Raw genomic sequence first — 15,732 nt, forward strand, 5'->3', positions numbered from 1 at the left:
TGAATTAGCTGAGGCGATGATGAAACTGTAACCCTAGACTTCTGGGAGGTGTTTTTCTCCAAACAGAGATGTTGCACAGCATTAGATCACATAAATTCCAGTGTTACACTGGCTGCTGGTGCTTCTCTCCTTCTCGCCTCATGGTATGTTTTTGGTAGGGCTGGTATTCCTAACAGGACTAACATGTTTCTAGTACGTTCTGAGTTGCAACACCTTTCATTTCAGCTCGAAGACCTGCTTTTCATGGTGCATCTGTAGTACAGAAAAATAATTGCTCTTCATAATTATAGTTCTTAAGGAGTTTTAGTAAGGGATGTTGATAATGCAGTTCAACACGCATCTTAAGCCCCACCATACTTGAAAGTTGCTCGGTTTATGCTAAGCATCTAATACGCTCGGTTAGATCATCTTATTCTTAGATGCAAGGTGGATTCTTAAGTTGTTAGAGCCCACACAGAGCGCTTCTGCACCACGGACTAGATTCTTCCAAACTGAATAGCCAGTGGCTCGGCTTCCTTTTACCTCACTTGTTCACCCTCCCTCTCTTGCTGGCACAAGGCAGAGTCTTGTACATAAAGCTGTTGATGGTAAAGCCAAACCCCAATAATTCACAGGTTGTTCCTTTATTGCAGGGCGAAGACAGCACTCCAGCAGTATCTTGCATGATCAAAGACTAATTGGATCTATGGACACCCCTCATGTCTACTTAAGGAATAGCAGGAGATACTCCTGACTCCTTATATTTGCACAAGTCACCTTGGGCTGCATTTTTCTCAGGTGCAGGGAGCTGCTTTGCAGAAACAGTTTAAATGATCAGGTCTCCAGTGCACTTGAGAATTTTCTTGAGGTAGTTTCTTTACTCAGAGGACTCTTGGGGGGTTGTTTTGGTTTTTTTGGGTTTTTTTTTCCTGAGCTACCTGGACTTTCGGATAGAACAATCAGTCATCATTTTCCTTTTGGGCCTACAATTTTCTGCTTTTGCTGCAGCCTGTGTGTGTGGACGTGTGTGCGTGTGCTCGGGTGTGCACGTGTGCTTGGGTGAATGTGTGTGGGTGTGATACCTCAATTTTGTTTTTCTTTTTTTTTGTGTGAAAATCTTTTTCTACAGGTTTTCAAGGGTTAACCATTGTTTGCTGTACGAATACTTCAATGAATTATATACAGTTTGAATGAAATGTTATTTAAAAAAAAAAACCAAACTGTTGTATCCCATAAAGTTTATTTTGAATTTTGAACAGATGAATGTTTTTAAGTAAAATATATGCATTTCTGAACTTCAGCTTAACTTACATTATACTTCCTTTTTAAAGAGAAAAATAGAGGGAGACAGTAGACCCCAAATTATAAGCAGCGCATTCTGTACTGACAAGGTCCAAGGTTTTTTTACTGCCATACAAGGTCACCTGGTACTGATGACATGCTCAAATCCATGGAATGGGTCAACTGGCTTGTTTTGGATTTCTTCACATTTTTAGAAGAAAAGCTCATACTTCAGAGTTAGCATGACTGTTGACTTTTCTGGAAAGGAACAGGTGGCTGCAATATCAGCAGGTATAAGCTATTGCTTTCCTAGCCAAGAACTTGCTCAGATAATTGCTGAGGGATTAGCTTATTTCACTGGTGATAAGAATGTTCTGATCAGTAACATCAATAGAGAGCAAACAGTATGTTGCAGAAGTTCTGCTTTAAGAGACTGGAAGGAGCTGACAAGCAGTGATAAAGGGATTGCTTCTGTTTTGCATCCTTTACCTACAGATATAGTTTAGCGACTTACAAGTTATTTCCACGAAAGATCAGCTGGGTGTGTTAAGTAGGGAAGGGATGGAAAAATTGGGGTTTTGGTTTTGTTTGGGTTTTTTTAGCTCAGTAATGTTACTACAGATTTTCTGTATATAAGCAGATATACACAATTGCATGGATTTGGATACATGGATAATAAGTGATGGTATTTTATTGCATTCAGAAGCCTAGATTGTCCATAAATTCCTGAAGTTGTGCCTGTAAGTGTGGAGAAAAAAATAGGACTACAAACTAAGACGGCTGTTTTAAGGTTAGGCTGGAATATGGGACCCCAGTGGCTTCACAGTTAAATACGCATAGGAACAAATGAGGGCAGCAGGGAGCTCTCCTTCATGCAGTTCAGGTTCTTGCTTTCTTCCCGTGTCTACTTTCTGATTTCAGTTTAGACCATAGTTTTAATCGTCAGTGTCTCCAAACACTATATTTACATAGCACTAACAGGCACGCTGAAGATTGCAGCCAATGTCTTAAACCAAATCATTCTTTTGTTACATTGAACTTCAGGAAGGCTGCAGCAAGAAGAGATGTCTGTAACTTTGCTAACCAATTTTGATAAGTGTCTTAATCTTTGATTTCTGATCAGACGGTCAAATTGTGATAGCCTTTTTTTTTTTTTTTTTTTTTTTTTTTTTTGAGGTTAACTACTCGTGTCAGAATATGTGACCACAGTTTGGCCTGGAATTTGAATGTGCTATGTATCAGATAACTGTTATCACTTGGTTGCAAAGGCGAATATATACATGTCATGTAACTTCTTCCACTCTTGAAAGACAAATAAAAGTGAGCACCTGACACTTTTTCCCCAGGCATTGCAGTAAGTGACTGGCAGTTTTTTAATGTCCTTCTGCAAATTTTTCATGATGGACCTTGGGGGCTGAACAAAAGGGAAAGTAAAAATATGTGAGAACTTGATAAGTATCATTACCTCAGAAGTGAAACCTTGTTTATAGAATTCAGATATATTTTTGCGTGAACTGAGAAAAAAGTTCTGAGGCAAGTATTGTAATTGCAAAACTGTAAGTGTGCATCTGACATAAATTTGCAGTCCTGCTGTATACGTTTAGGAACTCAAGTTCTTACATATCTCTTCTCGTCCTCCCCCAGTTCATGTTTCTAAAAGCAAATCTGAGTTTGATTCTATAAAACTTCCGTGCCTAAAGGTGTTCAGAAAAAAGGTAAGTATCTGTTACATGTTTTGAGGTGGTTTCCTAAAATTCTACCAGTAAAACTAAAAAACGATGCTCAGACAATCTCGTTGCTGCATGAGAACAATTGGCGTTTTCCACAGATACCGATAGGACATACTGTTGGATGAGAACATTTTTACATTCAGTTAAGCTTTGTGAATAATTTTTGATGTTGCTATAGGTATGTACAAAAAGAATAATACTGTAAATAAAGAGAACTTTACCAGAACATCTAGATTTTTCTCAGCTTCATGGAGAAATCTCAGTTTTCTGTGCCAGCTTCTCTCCAGACTGACAGTTGATAGCCTGAGATTCACAGAGGGAGCAAACTCATTTGCCATTTGGGGCAAATCTTTGCCCACTTTAGGTAGCAGTGTCTTGTGAATTACAGGTTTGCTTGCAGAACCAAGGCAAAGTTTGTGTGGACAGAATACAAATCACTAGGATTTTGGCTGTTCCTGTGCCATTTCTCTTTGAAAACCGGTCCTGATCAATTTTGATTGGTATGTCCACTCTTTATATCTGGGTCCTTCTCTCAGAGGTTATGGCAAAGAAGTAAATACCTCTGCATGGAGTTTGGCATGCGAGTTGGCAGACAGGTGGTACGCTTGGTTGCTCCCCACCGCCTCCAGCCCACACAGAGTAGTCTCTCCCACACAGAAAGTCAAAGGAGACTTACAACTTGGCGGTTGTTCCAGTCTCAGCTGTGTGTTGTAATAGTGAGAGAAGCCCAGTGTTTAAAAGTGTCTTCTGCCAGTATACTCTTCAGGCAAACATCTCATATTATTTTAATTTATTTTTACAGATGTTAACCATTGCAGTAGCTGCTGTGCCTCTGTGAAAGTGCTGGGAAGCAGTGACACAACAGGCAGAGGAATAATTGAATACGTAAGGTTAGATTCTTGTGGACTAGAAGATGGGTTTAACAGGGACTGTCATTGATAATCCTAAAATGTAAGCGCATGATAGGTGTAAACATGCAGAAACTTTGTGGTGCTTAAGATCACCAGGACTTCACTGGAGGCTTGTTTCTACATATGCTGGGGGCACCCAGGGGTGCAGTTTGCCCTGCTGAGCTGGTGCTGCAGGCACGGCAGCCCCTGCGCATCCCCGGGAGGTGCTGAGCCAGGACCCCTCGGCTCGCCAAGGGGGGGGAGGAGAATTAACAATTCCCAACCAGGAGCAACCTTCGCCAGCCGGAGGAGCAGGATACCCGCCGTCACGTGCTGCGTGCCACCAAGCAGCCCCGGCAAGGCCTGCGGCTGGGGCCCGGCGACCCCGGGCACGGGAATGGACGGGGTGAGCTGCAGCCCAGCATCGCCCTGGGGGCTGCGCAGGCACCGCGCTCTCACTGCAAATAACCCCCCCCACCAGCCTTCAAAAACTCAGCTGTTCGGAGTGGGGCCAGCAGCTTGTCCCCTCTGCTCCGTGCTGGGGAGGTCGTGTCTGCATCCCACAGCTTGTTCGGAGCCTCCAGTTTAGTAGGGGCAGGGGAAAAACCGGGGCGGGGGCGAGCGTGCTGGGGGGAGCCGGGCAGGTTTGGCAGGCACAGAGCAGGCGGGGGGCTCCCACCGCAGCTGCTGCTGGAAGGGGGGTTGGAGAGGGGACAGAGCTGAACCTCCTGGCTGCACTGGAGGGGCTGGGCTGGGCTGGGCTGGGCTGCGCGGGGGGGCTGGGCTGGGCTGGGCTGCGCGGGGGGGCTGCCATAGCAGCGCTGGGGGGCTGCCAGCTGCTCTGCGGGTGCTGCCAGGCCCGGGCTGGGCCGCTCGCCGCTGCCACCCGCCCGGGGTGAGGAGGGGGCAGCTGCGGGGTCTCTGGAAGCGAGCAGCAGCTCAGCGCCTGCAGCAGCACGTCGCTCCGTGAGCAGTGTGAGCAGAGCGGCGTCCAGGCCGTGGGCACCGCTGAGCCAGCCCTGCTCCTGCCCCGTAGGTGCTGCATCCTGGGTGGAGGAGCAAGGACAGGTAAAAAGCTTTCTCGGTGGTGCAGGTTGGCCAGCAGTTGGATTCACGTGGAGACCGTCTGCGGCGCTTTGTGCTTGGGGCTGCTGCTCCAAGGACCCTTGTTCCTGCTGAAGGATGGCCGCAAAGAAAAAGGAGCTAGTATCGCAGGTTAGTAGGAACGAGGGTTTTAAAATACCTTGTAAACTCATAGTAAGTACAAAGGATGAAGTTCAGCCTTGAGGTATCTCTTGATTCTGCTGGCAGAGCCCTGCTGTGAGGTCCTTGTGGTGGAAGAGGCGGGTGGGGGGTATGGGAGCGCCTGGCAGGTCAGATCGGCTCCCCAAAGTCGTGCTGTGCGGTGCAGCAGGAGGTTGCTACGGGCTGCAGGGCGCCTTGCAGAGCTGGCACGGGCTTGGTTGCTTTCGTAGATCAAAATGTATCTGTGTTTCATGGGACGCTTGTTCAGAGGACATTTAGAAGTAGGGAACTGGGAAAAGCAAGGGGGTGTGAATGGCAAGTGTCACCGAGCTGAGCAGGCCACCTGCTTAAAAAGATCGCTGTAAAGATGGAAAATTAGGAGGTACATGAAAAATTCAAAGGCTGAGAAACCTATCTCACAATGATGCGTGGAGGAATTTTTCACTGTGCAGGTGACCGAATGATCCTTTATAACCACCCGCCTAGGGGAGGGGGTTGCTGAGGGCAGTTTAGTATGCAGAAACCAAAGGAGGTGATGAAGGTCTCCTTCAAATTTTGGAACAAGTTTAGTCCTCACAAGAGAGAAATGCTGAAGGAGGTTATGGATTCCCTATCCCTGTTTGTTTACTGTTAAAATGGGAAAGCATGGAGTGAAAATGTGAGCGTTTGTGTAGGAGAAAGAGGTTCACTTTATGAAGGTGTAAAAATGGTTTCCGCTGCTGCTGGTCCAACTGTGCTCCTGTGCAATGGGGAAAATTACATCAACCAGACTTTGCACCTTTGGCAACTAAGGGAAAGCTGGGTCTAGCTCTGCAAAAATGTGATTATTCACATCTGCAGATGAAAGCTGAACCTCATGTAGGATGTGATGTGACGTCCTAGAAAAGTTCTGGTCATATTAGAGAAAAGCCACAGGGCATCCAAATTAGCAAAGCACTTTGAAGGATGCTGGCATTACTTTGCGTCCATCAGCTGAACTCATGGCTGAAGTCATTATCACAAATTATATCATAAATCATTTGAACTCATTAACATTCTGTGAAACTCTCTGAGGATGGTCCTATAACCACTGATAACCGGAATAATTAAATTTCTTAATTCTGCAAATGTTCTCTGAAAAAATTAAGTTTGGGGCCATGTACTAGATGGGAGAAGAGGTGGAGGGGTTTGAACAACTCCCCGTTGTGTGAGTGCGGTGGGCTCCTGGGGAAACCCTGCCCTGACCTCCAGTGACACCTGAAAATGTGTAAGAGCCCATTTAATTTGTGCTGGACTTTCCACTCTTGGAATTCTTGACTTTGCAATTTTAGCAGTCCTTTAATGCACGTTGGTGTTAATTATTGTAAAACAGTTGGCCTTATTGCAACTTATTGTCTTCCAGTGCAGACTAAATGTAATTAGGATTAATGATGCCAACTGAGAAAGTTATTAGGAATCTTCATTTTCAGGATGAACAAAACCAGATCTTACGTTTCTCAATAAGCCTTTCCCTCCCCCCCCCCCCCCCCCCCCTTAAACTTACTGTAATTTTCTAAGTACATACTGAGGGGCAAGTCCTGTAAGATGAGGAAGATGCTAAAGATCTTTATCTTTCTAGTAACAGTATTGAAGTGTGGGATAATACAGTACACGGCACAATGTATGGAGCTGTCTAGGGCATCTTTGACCGGGTAAGTCCCTGAGCAACCTCTCCTAATGCTGCCCCCTGAGCAGGGGTTACGCTAAGGACTCCACAGATCCCTTCCAGCCTAGATCTTTCTGTGCTTTCTTGTTCACTACCTTTTGGAAGTCTTTAGACAGCAGCTGGTAATTCAGGTAAGGACATGCTGGGCTCAGACCACCCTCTAGTGCCCAGACACCATGAAAGCCGGGGATTTGCTGGTTTGTTTTATCAAGGCTGAAACATCTTAACAAAGTAGTATGGCTTGTGTGCGGGCAGGGTGAGAAACTGCTGGTTGGGAACCATCTGGCTTACAAAATGCAATGAGGGCTGGGTCTGAAATAGGTGTGAGGAAAGGAGGACGTGTGCTGGAGACAAGTGTGTTGAAGCAGCACTCAATGCTGCAGCCCAGCCCAGCCCAGCACCTCGCTGCTGCTGCTGAGCACCATGCTGGCTCTGCTGGGAGGCCCCCACTGAGCTGGGACCTACCAGGTGTCAGTGCGTGTGTGGCTGTCCGAGCCCATGCTGCTTGTGCCGTGATCCAGGCAGCCTGCAGGGAACCAGTGCAGGCGGTCATCTGCCTGTGGCGCTTAATTGTTTTAGCTGCTAGCCTGTGTTAAAACATCATTATGTATCAGACTTCCATTTAAGCGAATGCACGGTAGCTGTTTGTGTTTCTTCTACAGCAGGAGTGCTGGGGTGGGGAGCTCAGGGTCCCGCATCCCCGCTGCCTGCTGCTTTTCCCGGTGCCCGTGCACCTGCAGAGCGGCATGGTGAGGCAAGGCACAGGGGGAGCAGCTGGAGCCCTTCCCTGCTCCTGGATCTTGCTGCGTGGCCCCGCAAAGAGTTGTGCTGCCGTAAAAGCAGGAGACTGCCAACCCCCCCCCCCCGAGGTTGTGTGGGTATCTCACAGACCTTCCCTCTTGTGCCATACTCCGCGCAGCTGCGGCCCTGGTCAGTCAGCTGGAGGCCCTGGTAGGGCACGGGGGCTTGTCCCCAGTCACCCCCAGAACAACTCTTAGTCTCTCTACGATCCAAGTCTGGGGTTCCCAAGTAGCCAGACTGTTCAAGTAGTTGCTGCCACCAAATGGGAGGGCTTGCTCTTGCCTGGGTGCTGCTGACCTTCCATCTGCCATTCTGTGGTTCTTGTGAGACAGGAGGCTCTAACCCAGTAAGATTTTCTGCGGAGCTCGCTGGCTCGCTGCTGGGTCTGTCAGAGCTGGCACAGGTAACAGCGAGAGCACGTGGGAGGTGAGGAAGGAAGGAGAGTTTGGGAGTGAGGGTATCTGACTTTAGCTGTCTTGGGGGTCTTCCACCCATGTTCCAGCCCAGCTTTGCCCTGCCCAGCTGGTGAGAGGATTGCGGTCAAAAGGGTTCCCTGAGCAATACCTTGGGTGATAAGGCCTCAGGCAGGCAGGGCTGTCTTCAGTGCAAGCAGGAAGGGACTTGTCAACATGCTGCAGCAGGCAGGTAGTACCTGCTGGCTTCCTGACGCGTTTACTGTGTTTGTAAAATTTTCGCACACAGATTAACATCAATAGCCAGGAGCTTTGGGAAGAAATGCTGTGTCTCAAAGGACTCATTGGTAAGTGTTTGGTCAACATACTAGGTTGCTTTTGTTCTGTGTTACAAGGACACCAGTACTGTTAGGAATCAGTTACAACTGATAGGGATGTTCAGTCAGTCCCTCCATTTCTCCTGCCCTGGATGGAAGAAAGCAACGCACTGACAGGTGAGACCATCTGGAGGCTGTAGTAGTCATTACATACTGTCCCACATATGCAATCAAAGCAGTGCTGGTGCAGAAGCTTCTGGAGGCTCCAGTCCAGCCAGTCGCTTGGAACAGCTGTCCCCAGTGCAAGGAACAGCTCTGGTACCAAGGGTGGGGGTTAGGGGGCTGCCAGGTAAAGCCTTGTGCTCTGTGCAGCAGTTTTCCCTAGAAAATCTGGTGCCTCCAAGGTCACAGCCATGTCAGTGTTTCTTCTAAAGACATCTCCATATCATTGTTACTAGCTTGTTATTTTATAATGTGGTTTCATCCTCTGATCTAGCATTTGAAACCTTGAAAGTGTATAACAGTTTCTACTTCAGAATTGAATCCATAGCCCCTCCAGGGCTCAACAGGAGCCCTGCCACACTCCAGACAGATCTACGGGAACAACAGCCACAAGCTGGTTTTTTTTGTTTGTTTGTTGGGATGGGTTTTTTGGGGGGGGGATGTTTTGGGTTGTTTTGGCTGGACATGAGGCAAATCTTCTCTGGTGACCTCTGCAGCACCATCCTAGGGAAGAAGGAGACCTCAATTTTCAGAGGTTTTCATGATTCTTCTTACTACACTAGCACCCTTCCAAATGATTATGCTGCAAAGTGGAGAAGTGCACAAACCAGCCTGTTGGTCTACGTCTGACCCGTTTTGACTTCATTTGTACCCATTGTCCTGCTTGCAGTTGTTGATGCATTTCAGACCTGGTGTGGTCCATGCAAAACAGCAGTGGATCTTTTCCGAAAAATAAGGAATGAAGTTGGCAGTGATCTCCTGTGTTTTGCTGTGGTAAGATCTAATTTGGCACTGCTTAAAATACTCAGTTCCCTGAAATTAGCAGGTAACTAAAGGCTGAAGTCATTTATCTTTCCGGTATTCAGCCCAAAAGAAAAAAGTGCTTTTTTCAGGAGTTTTCAGCTTGTGTGAGTGAGCCCGCCACCTCAGACACTTGGTTACATCGGTAAGGACTCACCAAGAATTTTCAGGCTTCAGCTATTCTGTACTTTTCAGATTTCTGCGTAACCAAGTAACACTAGGCAGAATCGTTAACATACGTGTCCCTCTGATGTACAGGGAGAGTCTCACCCCGAGGAGACTACGGGACCGGTGTCTAGTAGGGGGTTAACAGAGAAGGCAGACAGACTTTTCTCCGAGGTACAGAGCAAAAGAACAACAGCAATGCGATCAAGTGACACCAGGGGAAACCCAAGCAGATAGAAGGAAAAAGTAATCAGTATAGGAGTGGTTGAACACTGGGCTGGGTTCCCAGGGAGGCTGTGGAGCACTGATTCTTGGAGGTGCCCAGAACTACGGCAGCCTTGAGAGCTCCTGTAACACTGTGCCTGGCCCTGCTTTGGGCAGGGTCTTGGACTGGAGCCCCTCAGCTGTCCCTCCCTCCCTTGCTGGCAGGGTGACTCTGTGTTTAAATGCCTCTCCTGGCCGAAGGCCAGCTCAGCTGCTAGCAGAGCCGAGGGTGGTGAGGTTTCTGGTGGAGGCCCCTGCTCAGCCCTCCTTGCACCCTGCTGCTGCCCCTGGCCACCATAGCCCCTCCTGTCACTTCTCTCACCCCTTGTAGACAAGAGGTCCTGGCTTCATTTTTTCAGGCTGTTTCTCTGGGATGCACTCGGGCGAGCTGCTGTGAGACGGGTATCCCTGCCCCACTAAGGCTGCTGTTCCAGCTCCTGCGGGTGGGATCTGCCTGCTTCCTGGGTCGCTGGCACCCAGCTGGAGGTGGCCGTGGCCCTGGCTCTGACCAGTGTCGTTTTGTCCCATCAGTGGCCCGGAGGTGTTCTGCTGTACCTGGGGGCACGTGCCAGCCAGCTGAGGGTGGCTTTGAGTCCAGGCAACTGCATGTGTATTCCTCTGAAGCAGAAATGCTTTTCTAGAAATACCGGGCTTATTTTACGTTCCTTTTAGGCTGAAGTTGATTCCATCGATGCTCTGGAAAAATACAGAGGAAAATGCAAGCCTGTCTTTCTGTTTTATTCAGTGAGTGAAAAATATTTTTACAGTAGTTGCATAGCAATAAACATGACTTGCTGGTGGGAACAACTGTACTTTTTGAGGGATACTCTTTTTCTTTCTTGTGTGACAGGACAATTTTATTTGTTCTTTATCTGCTGGTATCTACTGGTGATAAAGTGCTGCATGGATAAGAACATACACCCAGAGTTTACATTTAAATCCTTGCTGCTTTGCCACCAAGAAACAGAATAAAGCAATTTTGTTTTATTAAAAAAAACCCCAACAACAAAACCACCAAACCCATAAACAACAAAAGAAGAGGTTAAAGTATGAATGAAGTAGAACAGTTTAGATTGTGCAGGTGGGTGAGAGGCAGACCTTGCACAAAGTTACAGGAGCTCTTCAGCTAGAGATTGTTGAGCTTTTTTTTTTATTATTATTATTATTTTTTATTTTTTTTTTTTTTTTTGCCCATGTAGCCTGTGATGGATGGCTGTGTTTCATGGCCCTTTCTCCTGTCTTAGTCATGAAAATCCCTATGATTCATGCTCAGGGGTCCCTGTGACTTGCTGAAACATGTATGTGTCCACAGGGTCTTGTGGCTGGCTGACTCCACGTGAGCAGCGTTCACGCCATGTTAGCGTGTGGACATGTGTGTTGCCCTGCGGGGTCCTCAGGTTCAGCCTCCTGCTACTGCAGGACCTCACTGCTCTCACAAGCTGCTTTGGTTCTTGCTATGAGCAATCAGGAATGACAAAGAGAGTTGTTCTGCAGTTTCCCTCTTGTTCTGTAGCAAAGCAGCTCTGTCCCGGAGGGCCTGGTACATAGTATCAGACATGATGTGCTGCAGTGATTTCCAGAGCCGGGAGGGCATCACTTGAGCACCCACTGATTTGCTTTTCACACCTTTCAGGGAGGAGAATTAGTAGCTGTTGTGAGAGGAGTGAATGCACCATTGCTGCGGAAGACCATCCTGGAACAGCTGGCAGCAGAAAGGAAGGTTTTGGAACATGGAGGACAGCGTGTGGTGGTAATCAGTTACTAAATCCTTAAATACCTGCGGATGTGCATGCCAGAGGAAAGGTTCAGTGCCCTCAGCTCTAAAACAGTTACTTCCTTGCAAAAATCCTGTCTTTTTGTCTGGACTGACTCTGAAATGTGGTTAGCACGCTGCTTGGGTGTCTGCAAGCCGGCGGAGCCTACCTGGATGGATGAAGCTGAAAGGGGTAGTTGACTGTGGTTTTCAAAACCTCTGTCCTCTTGCCAAGAGGAAAAGTAGTACCTATCGTCTAGCTCTGCAGGATGAAAGAGAAACTCTACTGTGACTTCTCTCAACCTGTTTACCTACCCTAAGCATGTCTTTTATTCCTTAAAGCTACCTTCCTAGCTGGCTTCTAATTCCAGGATCTCGGGCAGGTCTCTGTGTTGGCATTTCTCAGGCTGTGGTGGCAGACGGTTCATTGCTGTCTTAGTCATTTTTGTTTCCTGGTGTTGACTGATACCGTGGATTTCTGCCTGGAGCCTCTTTTGGAGCTCGGCCAATCTCTCTCACTAATCTGCAGCTGTAGGGACCTGCTGCCTGTACGCTGGATATTGCTGCGTGATCTATCAATCTGCCTCTCAGCAGCTCTGTAGCACAGTGGCCACGCAGTCTCTAGTGCCTGCTGGAAAGCCCTGGGCTACTGCATGGCAAATGTTCTCCTCCCTCCAGCACTGAGCTCTGTGTCAGTGCCTAGAGCCAGACCAGCAAGCTCAAGCTCCAGCAGCCTGCTGCCGGCCGGGGGTTGTTGGGAGCGGTGTCACTGAAGAAGCGCTGCCCACCCTTTGTTCTGAACTCGCCATGGGGCAGTATCAATTAATTCCTCCCTAGTTCTCAGACACCTGAGCGCCTATTGTCCCCTAGTCACCTCCTCTATGTCACTGATGACTTATTTAGACTGTTATTAAATCTGCTGTCAGACGTCTTGGGTGTCACCACCCCAGTTTGGTTCCACATTCCTTGCCCAGGCAGTGCTGGTGCAGGCAGTATCCTTAGAGCAGCTGAGTGGTCCTTGGAGCTGAAACCAGAGAGAGCCCCAGGCCCACCGCTCCCAGCCCAGCCAGCGGGCGCAGCCACGGCCACAGGGACCGTCTCTTTGTGGGTGGTCTCCTGAACTGGACACCTGAACTAACAGTGTTTCTGAGGAACAAAAATTACCTTTCTGTCTGTAACCTGCTAGTCTTAATGCACAGATGATGGTGTGTTGGAACTGCAAGCTGCCTCCACTGGGCAGCTTGCTCTGGTGGTGCTGGCTGGCCAGTTTCTGTGAATGCTTTCCCCCCAGCTTTTGCTAGTCAACTGATTCAGAGCTCAGGAGGTGACCCTGGACAGGTAGGTCCTCTCCTCTCACTGCTGAGCTGAGCCTGGCCCTGAGGACAGCCGGAGGACTGGTTCCTGCTCAGCTGGAGGTGGGAGGTGAGGACCTGCCTGGCAGATGCTCACCTCGAGGGTGAGAGGACACTTGGGATGTTCCTCACTCATCCACGTGCTTTTGCTGCCAGGTACAAGACAGAGCCTTCTCCCAAGAGGAGGGAAATGCGGCTGGTCTTCAGGAAGAATGACAGGAGGGCCAACCAGGTAAGGCTGCGGGGTCTCTCTGTGCCCTTAGTCCCCACCTTTGCTGAAGCTGGAACCCTATGCAACGCTCCAGCTGCTGCTGTGCCTCGGGCACGCTGGGCACAAGGTAGGCTCTTCCCCCAGCCCCGGGTGGATCAGCACACAGGCTAGTGTCACCTCGGAACACTGTATGTAGGCACAAATGAGAGTCCAGGGTAGTTTGGGTGCCTGACATTGCTGAACCGCAAGCATTTCTCCTTCCAACATGTGTTTTATTCTGCATTTGTTGGTACTGTCCCCTCCCCTTGCCTCCCGGCTTGGTGAGGGCTTTTGCAAATCCTGCATGGTTTTCTTCTGTCTCAAATGCCCAAAATACAGAACTAGCTGCATATGCTGCTCAGCTCTTCCAGGTTGTTTTAAAAAGAAAAAGCAAATGCTCAGGCACCAAATCTTGTTACACCTGGTCTTGCCTTGTTGAAAATCAGCTACATATTCCCTAAGACTTTTGTCTCTCACCCGATTCCTGACCTACAGGGCTGCTTTGTTCTGGCTTCTCAGGGCCGCAGCTGCAGACTGGCGCTGGGAATACCGAATCCCGGGCCCCAGGCTGCCGGGGGTCGTAGCAAACCCCCGGGCTTTAGCTGGGGCACGGCGGCTGCGGAGGGGTGCGGTGCGGTGCGTGCTCAGCTCTGCCTCTCCTTGCCTTACCTGTTCCTAACGTTTTCCCTGTTCCTTCCCTCACAGGCTAACGCTCCGTCGGGCCGGGGCCCGGTTTTCCAGCTGTCGTCATGGAACGGACGCGGGATTTCCCAATAAAAGGATTCGTGCAGCAGCAGCAGCACCACCTCCCTCCGTCGCTCCCGGAGGTCGCGGCCCCTTTAAGGCGGCTCGGGGGCGGGGGCGCGCCGCGCTGCGCCTGCGCGGGGTGGGGGCGGCTCTGGACGCGGGTTCGAGTCCCGGCGGTGCCGGCCCGCTGCGGTCCCGGCCATGGAGGCGGCGCTGGAGCCGGGCGCCTGCCCCGCGGGAGCCGAGGCCGAGCCGTGCGCGGAGCCGCCTGCGCACCGGCTGAGCGCGGCGGAGCTCGACCGCGAGCTGGACTGCCGCAGTGAGCTGGTGCGTCCGGGCCTCGTCGCGGCCCCGGGACGCGGCTCCCTCCCCCGCCGTTGGTGCAGCGGCCCGGCCGGGCCGCCGTGTCTGCGCCGGGCCCCGCGCTCCCCTCAGCACTGATGGCCGGCGGGGCGGGCCCGGGCCCCTCGGGCAGCCGTGAGGCAGGGCCCGCGGGCCCCCTGAGGCAGCCGTGAGGGAGGGTCCGTAGGCGAGGGTCGATGGACCTCTCGGGCAGCCATGGGGGGGATCCACGGGTCCCTCAGTCAGCCGGGCGGGCGGGCCCGTGGGGCGGAGGCGGGCCCGTGTGTCAGCCGTGAGGGAGGGTCGGGCAGCCGGCTGGGAGCGCCGTGGGGCAGATGCGGGCCCCTGGGGCAGCCGTGAGGGAGGGTCCGCGGGCCCCCTGAGGTAGCCGTGAGGGAGGGTCTGTGGGGCCGCCCAGCCGCCGCGGCCCGGGGCTGGCGCAGACCGGCGGGCTCCTGCCACCGGCCGAGTTCCGCCCGGGAGTCGCTCCCGCGCAGGTGGCGGGCGGTTGCACCATGCCTGTTGCACCGTGCCGGAGGAGCGGGCAGTGCGGAGCTGAAATAATCCTGCGTCTGGGAGAGGCGGTGTCAGAGCCGAGGTGCGCAGGCAGCCGGCTTTAGGGGCGTGGGAATGGGCGCGGAGGGGGCGAGGGGCCGCTCCGGCTGCGCTTAGGGAGGCGGGCAGGACGCAAGTGCTACAGCAAAGCCTGATTTTCGGTAATGCCACTCTCAGATAAAAACATCTTTAAGAAAACTAAATTTCTTCCCGTTAGGAAGCAGTCAGGAAAAAAATATCTTGTGTGTTTGTGTCTACCTGTATTAGAAAGGCAATGTAATGGTAGCGATATTTAGGAAAAAAACCCCAACTCAACAGCAACTCAAACTTCAGATCTGGGCACAGGTCAGAGAACTTTTTTCTATTTTTGATACTAAATATCTCTTGTTCTGTCTTGTAATGCCAAATTTCAGCGAAGGCATCTTGAAATCATAGGAGAAATCATAGTATATGCGGCGCTTTTCTGGGCAGAGGTGTTTTGGAAGGAGTGTGTGCATAGGGGCTTTTTTTTTTTTTTCCTTAGTTAGAAAGGAGTTTGGAAGGTAGAGCAGGTAACCTAAACTCGGTCTATGCTTTCTGTTGTACAGATCGATGACAAAGAATTTGACATTCCTCAAGTTGATACCCCTCCCACACTGGAGAGTATCTTAAATGAGGTGAGTGGTCCGTCACATGTGCAACCAGCTCCATTTACAGGGGGGAGCTAAGATAAGACAGCACATACTTCTTTGGCTCTTCTCATATTGTGTTTTTCATGGAAATAAAATTGTATAATTTCATGATTCCCTGATATTGATGGCTGACAAAGTGCGTGCTCAGTTGAGTGATTGCTGTACAGTGTGTAGTATGGAATGCTGTTTTTTCAACCAAAATATCCACAGCTGAATTATAAAGGGTTTCCATCAAATTTAAGTATGTTTACCTGTGAATTTGGACAGAAG

General features: G+C 50.0%; 2 protein-coding genes across 8 annotated transcripts in view; both read left to right on the forward strand.

Moving 5' to 3' along the window:
- ARMC8 (armadillo repeat containing 8) overlaps positions 1-1,279 on the forward strand; it is an 85,814-nt gene extending 84,535 nt beyond the window's left edge. For all 7 annotated transcript variants that reach the window (XM_080409765.1, XM_080409763.1, XM_080409766.1 and 4 more), the window contains one exon: positions 633-1,279. In XM_080409765.1, coding sequence (XP_080265891.1) covers positions 633-666 — 34 coding nt within the window. In that variant the 3' untranslated portion in view covers positions 667-1,279. The remainder of the gene's footprint in view (positions 1-632) is intronic.
- A 5,349-nt stretch (positions 1,280-6,628) lies between these two features.
- VPS8 (VPS8 subunit of CORVET complex) overlaps positions 6,629-15,732 on the forward strand; it is a 94,602-nt gene continuing 85,498 nt past the window's right edge. The window contains 7 exon segments of the mRNA XM_080409698.1: positions 6,629-9,336; positions 10,465-10,536; positions 11,426-11,542; positions 13,054-13,129; positions 13,853-14,010; positions 14,013-14,221; positions 15,379-15,447. Of these exon segments, the coding sequence (XP_080265824.1) occupies positions 10,509-10,536; positions 11,426-11,542; positions 13,054-13,129; positions 13,853-14,010; positions 14,013-14,221; positions 15,379-15,447 (657 nt within the window). The 5' untranslated portion in view covers positions 6,629-9,336; positions 10,465-10,508.

Source organism: Falco punctatus (genome assembly GCF_963210335.1).
Source record: "Falco punctatus genome assembly, chromosome: 13".
In the NCBI taxonomy this organism is placed as follows: Eukaryota; Metazoa; Chordata; class Aves; order Falconiformes; family Falconidae; genus Falco; species Falco punctatus.